Consider the following 19023-nt stretch of genomic DNA (forward strand, 5'->3'; position numbering starts at 1 on the left):
AGGTAGACCTTACGGACTATTACATACCTTGCTCTTGGCATGATTTTTGTTGGATGACCACACCTGGGAGCGTAAGTTTGGTCTTTAATTTCCTCCATTTGTACACAATCTGCCTGACTGGGGACTGGTGGAGTCCAAACTCTTTAGAGATGGTTTTGCACCCATTTCCAGCCTGATGAGGAATCTCCTTTGCTCGTGCCATGATGCACTTCCACAAATGTGTTGTGAAGATCAGACTTTGATAGATCCGTGTTCTTTAAACTAAAACAGGTCGCCCATTCACACCTGATTATCATCCCATTGACTGAAAATACCCGACACTCATTTCATCTTCAAATTATCCGTTAAATACTTTTCCACTCATAGACATATGATATTGGATCAATTTCCTCTATAAAATTTTTTGAGTTGTTATTTTAATTGGTTTATCTTTATCTGATGTAGTTTTAGGTCAAATTTAGGCAGAAATATAGAAGATTCTGAAGGGTTCACAAATTTTCAAGTACTGCTGTATAACACTATGCACCGATCAGCCATGTTAAGTTGTTCCTCTTTAAATCTGAAGATAAAAACTACAGCCTGCTTTTCATCTGGTGTTCTGAATTCACAAAGATGTACAGTGATCACCATATGGAGAGAAGCCATTCAATACGGAGATATGGTTGGATCCAGGCTCAATAAGCTTCTCTTCCAAACAGCTTGTGTTCCATTGATTTTATGAAAATGTTATACAAAAAGTAACCAATCGTTATACGCATCATTTTGTGGCAAAACTTTGTCAATCACAATAAAATGGTTAATTTAACATTCAAACATTTTAGCTACGTGTAAATATTGTAGTTACGTGTGAATACATTAATCATGTAAATAAGCTGGAAACATGTCCCTTACATGACATATCAGCCCCCAAAAACTAGACACCAGCCCAGGCTGGTATTTTCACGCCTAATCTACCCTTTTGCAGGAGGAAATGTACCCACGTATCCCTTCGGCCTGTATCCGTTGTTTTGGTCTGCATCCGAGCCGCAGTTTTTGTGGCTTGGATGCAGACCCATTCACTTCAATAGGGCCGCAAATGATGCGGACAGCACTCAGTGTGCCCTCCGCATCCGTTGCTCCGTTCCGTTGTCCGCAAAAATAAATAAATATAATCTGTCCTATTCTTGCCCGTTTTGTGGACAAGAATAGGCAGTTATATCAATGGCTGTCCATGCCATCTGTGATTTGCGGACCGCAAAACACACAACGGTCATGTGCATGAGGCCTTTCTGTTACTGATAGAATGAACTCAAATAACCTTTTCCTGGTACATTAGAAACATCCTGGCTTGGGTTACTATCACAGCCACAATATTAAAAATCACCGACAGGTGACGTGAATAATATTGATTATCTTTGTAACAATGGCACCTGCCCATTGTGCAACAGAAGCAGCAGAGATATCATGAGCCACCACCATAGACTTACAAGACCCTGAGCAGGGGTCTCTAGGTTCAGCTCTGAGAAACCAGAGGATGTGCTTCTATCATGCTTGGGAAATACAGACTCTAAGGCCCCTTTCACACGGGCGAGTTTTCCTCGCGGGTGCAACGCGTGAGGTGAACGCATTGCACCCGCACTGAATCCGGACCCATTTATTTTTATGGGGCTGTGCACATGAGCGGTGATTTTCACGCATCACTTGTGCGTTGCGTGAGAATTGCAGCATGTTCTATATTGTGCGTTTTTCACGCAACGCAGGCTCCATAGAAGTGAATGGGGCTACGTGAAAATCTCAAGCATCCGCAAGCAAGTGCGGATGCGGTGCGATTTTCACGCATGGTTGCTAGGAGACGATCGGGATGGGGACCCAATCATTAAATAATTTAACTCACCTTAATCCACTTGTTCGCGCAGCTCGGCTTCTCTTCTGTCTTCATCTGTGAGGAATAGGTCCTTTGATGACGTCACTGCGCTCATCACATGGTCCATCACATCTTTTTACCATGGTGCTGGACCATGTGATGAGCACAGTGACATCATCACAGGTCCTTTTCCTCACAGATGAAGGCAGAAGAGAAGCCGGGCTGCGCGAACAAGTGGATTAAGGTGAGTTAAATTATTTTTAACCCCTCCAGCCCTATTGTACTATGCATTCTGTATTAAGAATGCTATTATTTTCCCTTATAACCATGTTATAAGGGAAAATAATACAATCTACACAACACCCAACCCAAACTTCTGTGAAGAAGTTCGGGTTTGGGTACCAAACATGCAGATTTTTCTCACGCGCATGCAAAACGCTTTAAAATGTTTTGCACTCGCGTGGAAAAATCACATTTTCCCGTGATGCACCCGCATCTTATCCAGCCCTAAAACATGACGCCCGTGTGAAAGAGGCCTAAGAGTTTCATTGAGCTCTCATGGCACCACCAACCTCACTCTGCAGCGTCTTCTGTTCCTCAGAGCTCTCCCTTCATGCGCCGAATCCCCTGATGACAACTTCCAATCCTGCCACGGCACACGCGATGTGACACCCAGATTGAGTAGTTGAAAAGAGGAGTTCTCAGTGCACTTCCCTGACCGGGTGAGGATGCAGACTGGTCAAATCAGAGCGGGAGAGAACAAAAGTGCCCAGTGGGCATCCAATGAAGCAGCCACCCAGATCCCAGAGCAGAGGAAAACCAAAGGGCTTACAGTCAGGTGGGATCTGAGGAGCGCTACGGGATCTCAGCCCCAAGAGGGTATAGCAGGGCTACCGGAGGAGAGCAAGACCCCAAAAGGATTATTTCAGTAAAAGTCCATCTGTCCTCTGTAGGGACAAGATGAACACTGCAAGGTGGCTTGCATGTTACCAATGGAATTAAAATAGGGTTCTTCATCTGACAGCTATGTAAAGTGTATTGCTAGCTTTGCATAGTCTGGATTATAGCTGGAATGTGAACAGAATGCTGTAAACTGTTGGAAAGACCAAGGTTTTGTGATATAACATTATTCTTCTCATATAGTCTAATCCAATTCGTCAGAGAATACTGGGAAAGTAACAGTAGTCAATCTGGCAGTACTTTAAACTGAAAAGACCAAAATCCCTGTTTTGTCCATACATAGGTTTACTATATAAAAGGTTGCAAGTGCTGTGTAGCTCACAGCCTATCAAACCAAAGATTTACATGCAATAAGTACAGCATCCAGGTTTCTGGGTCAGTAAGGGGATAGAATGGTGAGCCAACGATGATTTCCAGTAAAACCAGATTCCAGACATGTGTCCTGGCCTGACGACAGTTTATTGACCCAAACTTACATCATAGGGATCTATGGTGCGGTGAGTTTGGATCATTAAGGCTAGGGCTTACACGACCACATTTGTTGCACTAATGTCACGTGACATTTTATAATGCTAGTCTATAGTGTCGCACTGCAACACGGGTCACAAAAACCCCATCCAGGATGAATTTTTGTGTGACTGTCATGTCACAATTGAAGAATGTCACATATCGCAGTGCGACTCCGTAGACTCCAGCTGTTCTGAATCTACAACTCCCAGAATTCTCTTTCCACTTCTATGGGAGTTAAAAGAACAAACAATAAGTGTGCATGCTGGGAGTTGTAGTTTCACAGCAGCTGGAGTGCCAAAGGTTGCTGATGCCAGGACTAGCATTATAAAATACATTGCAGTGTAGTTGTACCCTACATGTCGTCATGTAGCGCTAGCCTAAACCCAAGATCAGGCTGGGAAAAATCCATAATAGGATCTCAGGCTGTATGGATCCCACGTAATGGTCAGGATGAATGTAGCTCGATCATTCTAGCAGAGGTTTGTCTAGATCATGATTGGCAGCATATGCCATATATATATATATATAATGTCCTGATCATTTTTACTGCCACATAAAAGATATGTGCAAATGTCAAACTAGTGTTTGCTTGACAGTCGATTGCAGGATCTTTTACATAAGGCAATGATTAGGAACAAAGGCTCTTAAGACACTGCAGTAGAATAGCAGGAACCCACGCCTATCAGCTGTCTTCTCGGCAAGATTTGTAAGAGATGATGCTTCGACATGCTAAAATGTATCCCATGTTACCATTTCCTTAAGAACTCGTGGATGTTCAGCTCATGGACATCGGTCGTTCAAAAGGCCAAATCAAAAGAAAATTCTGTATTCTGCTACTTTGTGTTAGCTTGGCGGCAAAAAAAACCCATTAAAAACACACAAGTGACTTATGCAAAGACGACCAGTTAAAATTTCATTCAGCCTGATGTGACAAGTTATACATAGTAAAAATAGGATATATTCCAGTTATAGCATAAATACAAAGTAAACATTTTGCTCATTATACATTGGTGGTCATCAATGTGACATAATGTTAAGGCCTCAAATATGGCACTTGACAAAGACCCACACACATACACAGTTCCGTCACATTATTATGGCTGCTTCCCACTTTTGATGTTGGCATGTAGCTCGTGAAGTGAGCTGGGTTGGTGGGTATATAAGGTGTGCAATAGGCTGTCATATCACTTATTGCCCATCACGGGAAAAAATAATTAAAAAAAGGAGCAATTTATCAGAGTTGCAAAAAGGGATAATTGGCTTTTGGGCCAGGGGTTGCAGTATTTCTGAAACTGGTTTAACTTTTCACGTGCTGCTGTGGTGAAAGTGTATCATGAGTAGACAAATGGCACCATGTGCCACTGATGTGAGAGGTGAACGTAGGCTATGAAGGTGTGAGGGCAGACGACGCTACAATGGAGGAGCTCACCACCAAAATGAAGCAGGGGGTTGCCAGATGTGTACAAAATAGTTCAGTGAACCCTACTGCATACGGGGCTACAAAGCAGACGGATGGTCACTGCACCTCTGCTAACGAAGTTGCACTGGCAGAAAATATTTAAATTTTCACAGCAGTATCAGAATTGGACCCTTGCCCATTGGCAAAAAGCTGCCTTCTCCAATGAGTTACGTTCTCTGCGTCAAAAGACGGCTAAACGTTGGCGTGACAGGAAAGATACGTCAAAACAACCACTTAGCAACCATTGCTGGAAGAACACAAGCTGGTGGTGGCCCCATTATGGTCTGGGGAATGTTTTTGTGGCATTCTCCGGCCCCACTCTACCAATTTGGGTATGAATCCGATCACATACACCCATACACACTGATTGTTTTCCCTAGGACAGATAGGATCTTCGAGCAAGAAAATACATGTCACTGGTTGGGAGAACGTGACCAAGACTTCTAAGTACTACCCTGGCCCCTAATTTCCCAAACTCGAACCGAATTCAGCATCTTTGCAACCACCTCGATCGTCATGTTCACTCTACGGATCCTCCCACACACCTTCCAGCAGCTGTGGGATGCACTGCCGTCAGCATGGCTCCAGATACCTGTGACAACCTACCAGGACCTTATCGAGTCACTCCCAGCCTGTCTAGCTGCACACAGTGGTTACTCTGGATATTAGCTGGTGGTCATAATAATGTGACAACTGTTTATGTGGCTATTTGTTCACGTGTTTTTTTTTGTGGCCGTTTCTTTCATAGACGTCATTTAGTTGAAAACAGGGTCAGAACATATATATAAAAATCCATATGGAAGGAACACAGAGCACATTCCTATAAAGCGATTGTAGATGTACATAAGCAGGACACGTTTTAAAGATGGGAAGATACCACAGTGCCCCATAGCATAGCTCAGTGTACAGTCATAGTTGATCATTTTTGTGGGAAAGGGAACATTAGGCACAACGGTCACCAGTTGACCACAGCCATATTGCGCATCATTCAGATCTGTGACGGCCACTTCGTTAGAAGATCCTATCGCAGATTCTGTTTAAAACACCAGGCAAAATAGCACAACATGCTGCACCATTTTGTTTAGTGTCAGATCCGGTGTCCTGTAAACGCTGCCTTAGGTACAGGTACATTAGTGGACATACCGTTTATCTAACCATTTTTAAAAGCGAGTAGGTAATAATCAGTTCAGATTTTATTTAATTGAAACCTAACGCAAATTTTCAAAGCTACAAAACAAGAGGGCATGGGGGACAATGCATTTATATTTTTCTCACAACATACTAAAACGGAGATTACGGGAAGGTAAAAAAATAAAATAAAATAAAAATAAAAAGGAAAAAAAATATATATAATAATCTACTGCCAGCAGATCATATACACAGTTGTGTGAATCCTAGCACAAAATGGTTCCTTTTAGAGGAATTACATAGCCACAGTCAACAGGATATTTTACAATATAAAACAATGACAAATTCTACAGATGCAATTGCTCAGAAATATACACATGCATTCACAACAAATGTAGGAATGCTGCCGTATAGGATTTGTTATTTTTATCTCATTTTTTTTTTGACATTTTTTATTTAGTTTTTTTAATGACTTCTCAGGCACAGAGAAAAAAAATCATTAACTGACATCTTCATAAAAAAAGAAGAAAAACAAAAAGCAAGATTGATGGTATGTCAGTGTTTGCTTTTCTTTGACTTTTTGTGAGATCTGTGAGGGGATCTGGACTGGGACCTGGACTTCTTCACAGACTTTTTTGGGGACCGCGACCGTGATCTTCTAGATCTTTTAGGTGTCAGAGAGCCTGTAGGTGACCTGAAAGATAACCATTAGAGCATTTCAAGACTTTGATGGACACAAGGAATATGAACTATTGAGATAAATGAAGACGTGATAGTCTTTATTGCAAACAGTTACTGCATAGAAAAGATGATGAGACCTGCATTCGTGAATACGTAGTGGGTGGCCATTCTTTGGTTTCTTTGTTCATCCTGTAGAGGACAATACTTTGGCCCTGATTTATCATGCCTTTACGCCAGAATTCTGTCTTCAAAAAGTAAAAAGGGGGCTTTTGCGACTTTTTGGGCCCACTTGCGCACAAATGTTTGCAACTTTTTGCATTTTTACACCACTCCAGTTTCGAAATATTGGTGGAAAAGTGTGCATGGTTAGCTATGTTAAGGAGTTTCACTCCAGATTTATCCTGGACATTTTTATTTTATTTTTAAAGCCCCCAAATAGGGTGCAATCTCATTCTAGTAGGAGGGTGGCGTGAACTGGAGTACTGTAGCTTTTACGCAGACTCAAGCAAAACTGACTTTAAACATTTCCCTCATGGTAAATCCCCCCCCCCCCCCCCTTCAATCACAGAATGTGATATTCAAAATTAAAAAAAGGACTTAAAGTGCAGCTTTGGTTTGGAGATATCTGGGCTTATACACTGACTGGAATGGAACGAATGCGCAACACAAAGTATAGCCGCTACGAAAATTACAGCGTAGTACAGTACAGACCAATGTGAACAATTCAGATGCTACAGCCCCTTCAAACACTGATCACATGGGTGCCAAGAGACAACTTCTAAGCTCTTAAAGGGGTTGTCCGGGATTGGGGACATGGTTGCAATAGTACTATAGTGACATACATATTACAGACATGCATGTCCTACACTTGACAGATATTTGTAAAGCCCAGTTTTCATATATGAAATTATTAGCCGGAAGTGATTGTTTTGTTAGACCCGGTGACGTACCGGGTCCCTTGCAGGCGATCGCAGCCTCTTCTTCCGGCTGCTCAGGGAGCCCGGTGACGTCACCGGCAGCCTAAGTAATTATGCAGAGTTGAAGAAGGGGCAGTAACAAGGCTGGCCTACATAGCGCTAAGCCACGCCCCTCCAGTCCGGTGACGTCACCGGCAGCCTAAGTAATTATGTAGAGTTGAAGAAGGGGCGGTAACAAGGCTGGCCGACATAGCGCTAAGCCACGCCCCTCCAGTCCAGTGACGTCACCGGTCATGCAGCTTTCTATAAGGGGGCGGATAGATAGAGGAGTGGACGATATGAGGGAGGCGGGTCCAGGGACGAGATGTTAGACTGTAGAAAGTGGGAGATGCCGTGCTGCGCTGGGACCCACAGTGCAGTGCGGCAGGAAGTGATCGCACAGATAAACAACTATGTCAACAATCTGTTGGGGACCGTAGGAGCCATGCAGCAGTGTAAAAACGACCTAAATACATCTGGGGAACCTTGACTCGGCTAGTAATAGTGAGTAAACAGTTTTTAAAAAATAATTTTGATCTCGGACAACCCCTTTAAGGATAGGTCCCACATCTTTAAATACTAACTCCTTCAAAAATGTTAACATTTTCAGCTGCAGAACAGCTCATTGGATTTCCCCATGACTTGGAGCCCAAAATGGCTGTTCAATACAAGACACAGCGACACTCATATGCAAGCTACTGTGCCTTGATAAATAGGAGGGGAGCAGCGATCCAGGGACTGCTACAGCTCAATCGTTCTGATGATCGTGGGTCATATGCCAATCATAAACTGATGGCATTTCCTAAAGAAAGGTTAATCAATGTGAAAGCCTGGAAAACCTCTTTAAACATAAGCCGATTATCTTTCTAACGTGTGTGCAATGACTCAGAGCTAGGAGTATCCATATCTTACCTTTTGCCCTTTTTACTAACATCTCTGGGAGAGTCTTTATGAGAGGATCTGGATCGTGAGTTATCCTTGTGCGACCTTTCTGAGCGTTCAGATTTTGGTGAAGGAGATTTGCCTCGTTTACTGCTGCTGCTACGTGATGGACTGGGAGATCCACTGTGACGCCTTTTCCTAGATGGCACAAATACGAGCAATCATTTCTTAGTAACAATCAGCAAACACTCTGTATTGATCCTTGATTTACAATGCACAAACAGCAGTTTCTTAAGGCTACGGCCAGGATCGCTGAGAGGCAGTGATCCCATAGAAATGAATGGGATGGCCGTGGCAGTCACAAGAAATCCAGCCGCGAGGTGTCGCCGTGTAGTCCTAGCCTTAAAGGGAACCTGTCACCTGGATTTTGGGTATAGAGCTGAGGACATGGGTTGCTATATGGCCTCTAGCACATCCGCAATACCCAGTCCCCATAGCTCTGTGTGCTTTTATTGTGAAAAAAACCCCGATTTGATACATATGCAAATTAACCTGAGATGAGTCCTGTATGTGAGATGAGTCAGGGACAGGACTCATCTCAGGTTCATTTGCATATGTAACAAATAGTTTTTTGTCCACAATAAAAGCACACAGAGCTATGGGGACTGGATATTGCGGATGTGCTAGCGGCCATCTAGCAACCCATGTCCTCAGCTCTATACACAAAATCCAGGTGACAGGTTCCCTTTAATCTTGTTGGATGGCATCCCACAGCACAGTCAGTTTATATATAGTACCATATGGGGTCATTTATCAAACTGGTGTAAAGTAGAACTGGCTTAGATACTGAAAGCAACCGATCAGATTCCACCTTTCATTTTCCAAATGAGCTGTCAAAAATGAAAGGTGGAGTCTGACTGGTTGCTATGGGAAACTAAGCCATCTCTACTTTACACCAGTTTGAAAGGCTGAAAAAAAAGACATCCATCCATCCAGTTCAGCCTGTTATCCTGCAATTTGATCCAGAGATGACTTAAAGGGCTTCTTTCACCCCCCTACAGTCATTTTTCGGCTCCTTAAAATCATTATACTGTGATATATCAATATATAGTGCTCTTACTCTTTTTCGTTCAGTAGTTTCTTCAAAAAACGGACTTTTCTAATATGTAAATTACCTCTCTACCAGCAAGTAGGGCGGCTACTTGCTGGTAGCAGCCGCATCCTCCTTTCATAATGACACCCCCTCCTCATGTTGATTGACCAGGCCAGCGAGCGCTCTCGTCCTCTGGCTTGCCCTGTCTGCATTTTAAATCTCACGCCTTCGCCGTACCGGTCTTCAGTCGGCGCAGGCACACTGAGAGGAGGACGCTCGCTCGGCCGCTCCTTCCTCAGTGCGCCTGCGCCGATGACGTCACATCTACACCCGGCGCAGGCGCACCGAGGAAGGAGCGGCCGAGCGAGCGTCCTCCTCTCAGTGCGCCTGCGCCGACTGAAGACCGGTATGGCGAAGGCGCAAGATTTAAAACGCAGACAGGGCCAGCCAGAGGACGAGAGCGCTCCCTGGCCCTGTCAATCAACATGAGGAGGGGGCGTCATTATGAAAGGAGGATGCGGCTGCTACCAGCAAGTAGCCGCCCTACTTGCTGGTAGAGAGGTAATTTACATATTATAAAAGTCCGTTTTTTGAAGAAACTACTGAACGAAAAAGAATAAGAGCACTATATATTGATAAATCGCAGTATAAAGGATTTTAAGTAGCCCAAAAATGACTGTAGGGGGGGTGACAGAAGCCCTTTAAAAAAAAACAGCATGAAGTGGAAGCCAAAAATTCCTTCCCGACACCAAATCAGACAGAATAACTAACTGGATCAAAGACCCTTCTCCAGAAATCTAGTAACTATGACCTGTAATATTATTAGGGATGAGCGAATCGACTTTGGATGGTACATCCGAAGTCAATTTGCTAAAAACTTTGTTGTAATACTGTATGGAGATACCGCTCAGTAGAGTATTAGAATGTATTGGCTCTGATGAGCCGAAGTTATTACTTTGCGAAGTCATGCGAGATTGTGTGTAAAAACTTGAGGAATTAAGTATTACTGTAAAAAACCTTGGTACCACTTCGCTCATCCCTAAGGCCCCTTTCACACGAGCAAGTTTTCAGAGCGGGTGCAATGTGTGACATGAACGCATAGCACCCGCACTGAATCCTGACCCATTCATTTCAATGGGTCTGTGTACATCAGTTCCGCGTTGTGTGAAAAACACAGCATGTTCAATATTCTGAGCTTTTCACGCAGCCCTGGCCTCATAGAAGTGAATTGGGTTTCAGTGAAAAACGCATTGCATCCGGAAGCAAGTGCGGATGCACTGAAAAAACACATCAAAACGTATTGCACTCGCACAGAAAAAATTCAACGCAATTGCAGACAAAACTGTCTGAACTTGCTTGGAAAATGGTGCGAGTTTCACTGAACGCACCCTGACCTACATTCACCCTCACGCTCATGTGAAAGAGGCCTAATTATTGTTACCCTCCAGAAATACATCCAGACCCCTTAATGAATTCACCATCACCACCTCCTCAGGCAGAGAGTTCCATAGTCTCACTGCTGTTACAGTAAAGAATCCTCTTCTATGTTTGTGTACAAACCTTCTTTCCTCCAGGCGCAGAGGATGTCCTTTCGTCACAGTCACAGTCCTGGGGGTAAATAGATGATGGAAGAGATCTCTGTACTGCCCCCTGATATATTTATACATAGTAATTAGATCTCCCCTCAGTCGTCTTTTTTCTAAAGTGAATAACCCTAATGTTGATAATCTTTCAGGGTACTGTAGTTACCCCATTCCAGTTATTACTTTAGTTGCCCTCCTCTGAACCCTCTCCAGCTCTGCTATGTCTGCCTTGTTTACAGGAGCCCAGAACTGTAGACAGTACTCCATGTGTGGTCTGACTAGTGATTTGTAAAGTGGCAGGGCTATGTTCTCATCACGGGCATCTATGCCCCTTTTGAGTATGCAGTTTAATAGCTCTTTAAGGCTGGGTTCACATCTGCATTGTGAACTCCGGCACTCTGATCCAGTTATTGTATCCGACATATATGCCAGCTTTCGACCAGACAAAAAATACTGCACGCAATATTATTGGTCCGGCCAAAAGCCAGCAAGCGGTCGGATCCTCGCCGGATGCCATTATAGTGAATCGGCATCTGGAGGTGCACAGTGGCATCCAGAACAGACTGCTGGAGTTCACAGCGCACATGTGAAAGCAGCTTAAAGTATTCAGCTGAGGTTCCACAAAGTAGGATTATCACCTAGGAATGAGCCCCTATAAGTCAAGCCCTGATGGTACTGGTCTGAGTAACAAAGGACAATAAAGGTCAGCGTAATAAAACTATTTCCTATTAAGTATTTACTATGTTGATTAGGGCACACCACCTACACACAAGGGGATGGAATCGTGCACACGGAGGGCAACACAACTGACAGGAGGTCTTTAATGTAAAAAGCTTATATGCATGATGCATAAGCAATAAGGAACATAAAAATATGAGGAGTTAGCTTTCATACTGGCAATATTGTTTATAAGTTGAAAACACTGGTTTATTGTGCTCATCTTCCATTATACACCTTTTGCACGTTTACTTACCTCTCTTTTCTGGTTGGTGTAGAGTCATCCTTTTTTTCTTTTGATCTGTACTCAAACTTCTCTTTATCTTTCTTATCTCTGTCTCTTTCTCTTTCCACTTCTTTTTCTCTCTCCTGTTATGAGATTACAATGGAGTTACTTGTACTTGTCACTACTGCCATCTTGTGGCATTACAAGGAACCTGCTCAGCTTTGTCATATCTTAGTGCTACATCTTACTATGGAAGACACTACATTTTGGTAAAAAATTAGATTTTTGTACTTGCCGTAAAATCTGTTTCTCTACCGTTCATTGGGGGACACAGTCTTGACCTTAGGTGTAGCTATGGCCACTAGGCAAAACAAGTGTTAGCTCCTCCTCTCCGCTATATCCCTTCTGCCGACACTGAGCTAATCAGTTTGTACAAAAGCAGTAGGAGCAGTCAGGAGAAGCCAACATCAAATAATAAAAAGGAAGAAAACCAGAGATGGGTCATCCTGAAGAACCATAAGGACCCATCTAGGAGAACCAGTAATGTACATATAGGGTGGGAGCTGTGTCCCCCAATGAACGGAAGAGAAACCGATTTTACGGTAAGTACAAAAATGTCGTTTTCTCACCCGTATCATTGGGGGACATAGTCTTGACCTTGGGACGTTCCAGAGCAGTCCCCAGGGTGGGTCATAAACGAAGAAGCCATCCTGCCAATCTGAGGACCGCTTTCTGCAAAACTCTACGCCCCAGAGGAATGTCAGAAGATGCAAAGGTGTGCACTCTGTAAAACTTGGAAAAGTGTGCCCAGACGACCAGGCAGCCGCCCTGCACCCCTGAAGGGCCGAAACCCCATGATGTATTGCCCAACCATTGCCCGAGCAAAATGAGCAGTAACCCGGAAGGGTGGAGCCCGGCCACTGATGCGGTGCGCTTCCACCATGGCCAAACGAATCCATCGGGAAATGGCAACTTTGGAGACAACCAGCCCTCATCTTGGTCCGTCCGGAATGACAAATAATGAATCAGTCCGTCGGAAAGAGGACATTTGAAACAGATAGATGCGAATCCCCCAAGGATTCCACGGAAGCCGGTAAGGAGACGCAATGTGCGCCACCTCCTGCAGAAAGGGAAGCCAAATTCAGCTGAAAAAGAATGATGTCTGGATATCAAGGGCCAAAGAACTGCAGATGTGACAAAACTTGTCCCCCATGGGGGAGGAAGTAGGGATGCCTGAAGGCAGAGGCCCCTCACACCATACCGGACTGCCAGAAGAGAAGAACACTCCAGCAGGACCATGACGAACAAGTCTGGGCTAGAGAACCTGGACCAACACCACCTATGCAGGCACCCCACAGCAGAAAGGGGGCATAAGAGCCCCCAATGGCATTGAACACTAGTCAAGCAGGCAGTAACAGTATGTGGAGAAAGTGCAACTACTCGCCCTGCAAAAGGGGAGAAGTAGAAAAGGCTGATGCGGCTCAGTAGGGAACCAGCATCGAGGGGTGACAACAAGGACAGTACGACCACTCTACCCGGGGAGGGGAGCCATGCAAACAATACACGTATGCAAACTGAATAAGTGCATACCCAAAACCACACAGAGGCAACGCTGATGCTGTCACCGTAGTAGAAGGTAGAGGCAATGCACTACCTGTAAAGGCTCGAAGCCCACGCCCTAGAAATTGGCATGTTATACCATGCACCGAAGCAGTACTAATACCCACGAGAAGTTAGCAAACCCACCAGCTAAAACCTGTCCTGGTATGTGCAGATAATTATATATACACATACATACATACACTCTGAGGACACTGTTATGGGGGTGGGATCTGTGGAGGACACTGTTATGGGGGTGGGATCTGTGGAGGACACTGTTATGGGGGTGGGATCTGTGGAGGACACTGTTATGGGGGTGGGATCTGTGGAGGACACTGTTATGGGGGTGGGATCTGTGGAGGACACTGTTATGGGGGTGGGATCTGTGGAGGACACTGTTATGGGGGTGGGATCTGTGGAGGACACTGTTATGGGGGTGGGATCTGTGGAGGACACTGTTATGGGGGTGGGATCTGTGGAGGACACTGTTATGGGGGTGGGATCTGTGGAGGACACTGTTATGGGGGTGGGATCTGTGGAGGACACTGTTATGGGGGTGGGATCTGTGGAGGACACTGTTATGGGGGTGGGATCTGTGGAGGACACTGTTATAGGGGATGTGTGCTATGACACATAGGGCCATGAGGGGGGCCAGCATAAGACACACATATAGCATCTTATGCTGGTCCCCCTCATGGCCCTATGTGTCTCCTCAGTTGTCCTAAACTGCGCACATAACTCTCCTATTGATAAAATGGCCATCCTCTGTACTCACTTTCACTATGAATGCACAGTAGCGAGCGGGCCGGCCGGGGCGTGACTGACGTCACTGTCACGCTCCTCCCACTTAATTCAGGAAGCAGGAGCATGACTAAGTGACCGTGCTACCGTGCATTCATAGTGAGAGAGTACAGAGGCTGGCCATTTTATCAATAGGAGAGAGGACATTTTATCAATAGGGGCCCCTTCATATATAATCGCGGCATTTTCTCCAATCGCATTTGGAGATTATCGCGATTCGATTATTTATGCGATATATCGTGCAGCCCTAATTATATATATAAAGGCCTGGAGGATCTATCGCACCCAGTGATGGCAGAACATTAGCACAGTGCCACCTGTGATAAGGAAATGTAGGTACAATCACAGCTACAACTAGCGAGAAAGTTCCACCCCTAGAAGGGGGATGATGAACAGAAACACTCCCCCTGGGACGCACGGAAAAGATTAGTCATAAAATCTATGGCCAGCGCAAGGCTGCCTCATAGGGGGGAGGCCATAGCCCAACTATGGTTTCCAGGACCAGAGAGGCTCCCCCTGAGAATGAGGCCAAACAGCAGTAAACACCCAGAATATGGTGCTAGTGCCATCCTGTACTTGAGGAGCAAGGTTGAGTCCACAGCCTGTCAGCTACCGCCCCACCTAACAGAGTTAGTGGCACTACTCCCCTATGGAAAGAGAATAATGGAACGGACTGTACGGTACCCCATGGAAGTGCTATTAGCCTGTCTATGGAAGAAGGGTAATGGTACAGGCTATACAGTACCCAATGGAAGTGCTAGTACTCTGCCTAAGGAGGAAATGTAGCTCTACCGACTGTACGGAATCCAATGCAAATGCAAATTACTTTACCTATGAAAGGAGTGTAATGCAACAGGCTTCCAGAGCACGTGCAATTCCTCCACCTATGGTAGACAGGCCTATGGAAGACAGGCATGCTACCATGCAACTACTCCGCCTATAGAAAGAAAAAACTCAGCAGACCTGCAAAGCAGGGAGGTCTGCCTCCTACGGACACTAAGCTAAAAAACGGATTAGCTCCGTGTCTGCGGGAGGGATATAGCTGAGAGGAGGAGCTAACCCCTTTTTGTTGTGCTTAGTGTCGCCTCCTAGTGGCAACAGCTATACCCAAGGTCAAGACTGTGTCCCCCAATGATAAGGATGAGAAATAACTGTATATTAATAAGAAATTGGGACTTATTAGAATTTACACAGCACTGTTATTCTATACTAGGAATTAAACATGAGAAACCAGTGACTAGTGCACATTTACATAGTAATAGCTACTAATCTGGAGGAATCAAGTGGCCAGACGGGGAAAAAAAGCTTCCTGTTTCACAAAGGTGATCTGTGAGATCGTAGCTGAAGGACATTAGAGACCCCAAAAGCCAAGCCAGGTGGATACCTGATAAGCACGAGACTACAGGCCATCTATTGTTACAGACACTCAACACCACCACTATGTCTTCACCATTACACTAAGCGTGAACCCAGGGACTATTCCATTCTACTCAAGTTCGCTTGACCATTCACCCCAAGGAACCAAATATGTGGCAAGATATAAAACTAGGAGTCATGAGGCTACTGCAAACAATAAAAAGGAGGCTTTCAGCCACATGAAATATGATGCTAAGCAGTAAAATACTACATACATGACTGGAATCCAGATTTTTATTTTAAGTATAATGGACAACCTTTTAGATTTCCATTTCTAACAAAGAAATATATCAGCTAAACCCATCTACTGCCTTCCATAAAAAAAAAAAAAATAATAATAATAATATATATAACAAGTAAGGGTACTTTCACACTAGCGTTATTCTTTTCCGGCATAGAGTTCCGTCCTAGGGGCTCAATACCGGAAAAAAACTGATCAGTTTTATCCCCATGCATTCTGAATAGAGAGCAATCCGTTCAGGATGCATCAGGACGTCTTCAGTTAAGTCTTTTTGACTTTTCAGGACGGAGATAATACCACAGTGTGCTGCGGTTTTATCTCCGTCCAAAATTCTGGAACACTTGCCGGAATGCCGGATCCGTCATTTTTTCCCATTGACATGCATTAATTCTGGATCCGGCCCCAAATGTTCCGGCAACACGGATCCGGCATTGCGGTCTGACAATGTTCAGCCCACAAAAAACGTGAAAAAATAAATAAAAAATGTTGGATCCGTTTTTCCGGGTGACACCGGAGAGACTGATCTGGCATTTCAGTGCATTTGTCATACGGATCAGGATCCTGATCCGTCTGACAAATGCCATCAGTTTGCATGCGTTTTGACGGATCTGGCAGGCAGTTCCAGCGACGGAACTGCCTGCCGGAATCCTCTGCCGCAAGGGTACATAAGGCTACTTTCACACTAGCGTTTTTTGCAGCTATGTCATGGATCTGCAAAAACGCTTCCTTTACAATAATACAACCACATGCATCCGTCATGAACGGATCTGGTTGTATTATGTCTTCTATAGCCATGACGGATCCGTCTTGAACACCACTGAAAGTCAATGGGGGACGGATCCGTTTTCTATTGTGCCAGAGAAAACTGATTAGTTCCCATTGACGTACATTGTGTGCCAGGACGGATCTGTTTGGCTCTGATTCGTCAGGCGGACAGCAAAACGCTGCAGGCAGCGTTTTGGTGTCCGCCTCCAGAGCGGAATGGAGACAGAACGGAGGCAAACAGAATATGTCTGCGCTTTTATAAGCGAGTATAATAAGTGAAGTGAAACTCATGCATGCTATACGGACACACGAGGGAAAAAAATTAAATAAAAATAAAATAAAGAGATATACCCTCTGTAGCAGCTTGTCTCTGTAATGTTCAACCTGCTCCTGAATACTCTGTCCAGACTTCTTTGGCCTTTTACCAGACTCAATTTCATCCTGGAACTTCATTACCTTCAGCTTAAAAAGGACAAGAAAAAAAGTGAAATAGGATTGAACCAACATACTACAGGGATCATTAGAGGTCTTTCCATTAATACATCTCCTACATCATTGCTGGTGATGTTCAGACTGTCCTCTTAATATAGAACATTACCATCTGTCATTTTAATTCCATATGACAAATTATAACTCCAAAATCAATCAGAGCCATGGAAATGCCGGTGTATCAATTGGCAGCATTAGAAAGCGTGAGACTCATAGGGTACTTTTGGTTTGGGGGTTAGCAGAAACGTATGTTCGGGAAATTGCATTCGTTGTAAATCCTTAGCATGTTTTTGCACTGCAAGTAGTAGAGCAGATACAAAATGCGCTGGTTTCTAAAAATCTATCACAAGAATATACTGTTTTCCAACAATCTGTAACTTGTGATCCTGACAAACTATTCACTACTGAAAATGCGCTTCAGAAGCAAAGGAATTTGTTTTCTCAGTACAATAGCTTCAGGATACAGCTAATGAAAGCATAAGAAACCAGATGAAAGATTACTTCTGGAAAGATATACAGGCCAATAAATAGTGCAGGTTGGAACACATTGAACATTGAAACTTTTTCACTGACCTCAATTTCTCGAAGTTTGGCACGCTTCTCTTCACTCATTTCAGAGTATTTCATGGATTTAGAATCAGACATGTCATCTCGAATTGGGTTGTAGTAGTGTTGGTCCTCTGACTTAGAACTTTGCGTGTCATCCTCATCCTCACTTTCTTCTTCTTGACTACAAAGAAACAGAGGATGTTTACGGCAATTGATATTAATCACGGAGTTTAACGTTAGTTGTTTTCATTGGCCCGGATTTATAGAGCTTGTTTTAATAGCACAAGTACAGGATCTCTTTTACATGATCAATAGTATAACAGAATGTGTTTTTTTACCTTAGGCGATAAGTATCAAGGTACTGATAAGTGTCTGATCAGTGGAGGTCACAGCAGTCATACAAAGGTTCCTGGGTTCCCCAAGTGCAGCAAGCAGGTACGAGTGCTACCGTACCATTCACTGTTATGCGACTGCCGATCTTGTGATCGTAGGGGGTCACAGCGGTCGACCTCTACTGACCAGAAACTTGTCACCTACCCTGTGGATAGGTGATAAGATGCTTAACGACAGACAATCCTTTTAAAAAAAATGTAGGCAAGGACATTACTATTTTTGAGACACTTGGCTATGACATCACTTTATGTTTGGTGGGGGTCTGACCCCATGGGTCTGCTACACTTGCAGAAAATGAAGAGGACGCAAGGCTAAACCAGATGTGCTCTGGAAGCAATTGCTGGAAAGCCGTAGCAAAAAAAAAGCACTGCGGCTGCAATATGTGAACTCAGACTAAGGCCTCTTGCACACGACCGTATGGCTCTTTTCAGTATTTTGCGGCCCGCAAAAAATACGGATGACGTCAGTGTGCATTCCGTTTTTTGCAGAACGGAACAGCTGGCCCCTGATAGAACAGTACTATCCTTGTCCGTTATGCGGACAATAATAGGACATGTTCTATCTTTGAACAAAAAAAAAAAAAACACGGAAATGGAAGGCATACGGAGTAAGTTTTTTTGCGGATCCATTGAAGTGAATGGTTCCGTATACGGAATGCAAAAAACGGAACGTAAAAAAAAACACCCCAGAAATGTCTATTCTTGTCCGCACCTGCGGACAAGATTAGGACAT

General features: G+C 44.1%; 1 protein-coding gene across 4 annotated transcripts in view; it reads right to left on the reverse strand.

Moving 5' to 3' along the window:
- Positions 1 to 5945: 5945 nt before the first annotated feature.
- Positions 5946 to 19023, reverse strand: part of LOC120997785 (U2 snRNP associated SURP domain containing) — an 82296-nt gene continuing 69218 nt past the window's right edge. For all 4 annotated transcript variants that reach the window (XM_040428054.1, XM_040428053.1, XM_040428052.1 and 1 more), the window contains 5 exons: positions 17923 to 18079; positions 17212 to 17322; positions 12069 to 12181; positions 8450 to 8617; positions 5946 to 6594 (listed from right to left, as the gene is read on the reverse strand). In XM_040428054.1, the coding sequence (XP_040283988.1) occupies positions 6456 to 6594; positions 8450 to 8617; positions 12069 to 12181; positions 17212 to 17322; positions 17923 to 18079 (688 nt within the window). In that variant the 3' untranslated portion in view covers positions 5946 to 6455. The remainder of the gene's footprint in view (positions 6595 to 8449; positions 8618 to 12068; positions 12182 to 17211; positions 17323 to 17922; positions 18080 to 19023) is intronic.

This window comes from Bufo bufo, chromosome 4 (assembly GCF_905171765.1).
Source record: "Bufo bufo chromosome 4, aBufBuf1.1, whole genome shotgun sequence".
Taxonomy (NCBI): domain Eukaryota; kingdom Metazoa; phylum Chordata; class Amphibia; order Anura; family Bufonidae; genus Bufo; species Bufo bufo.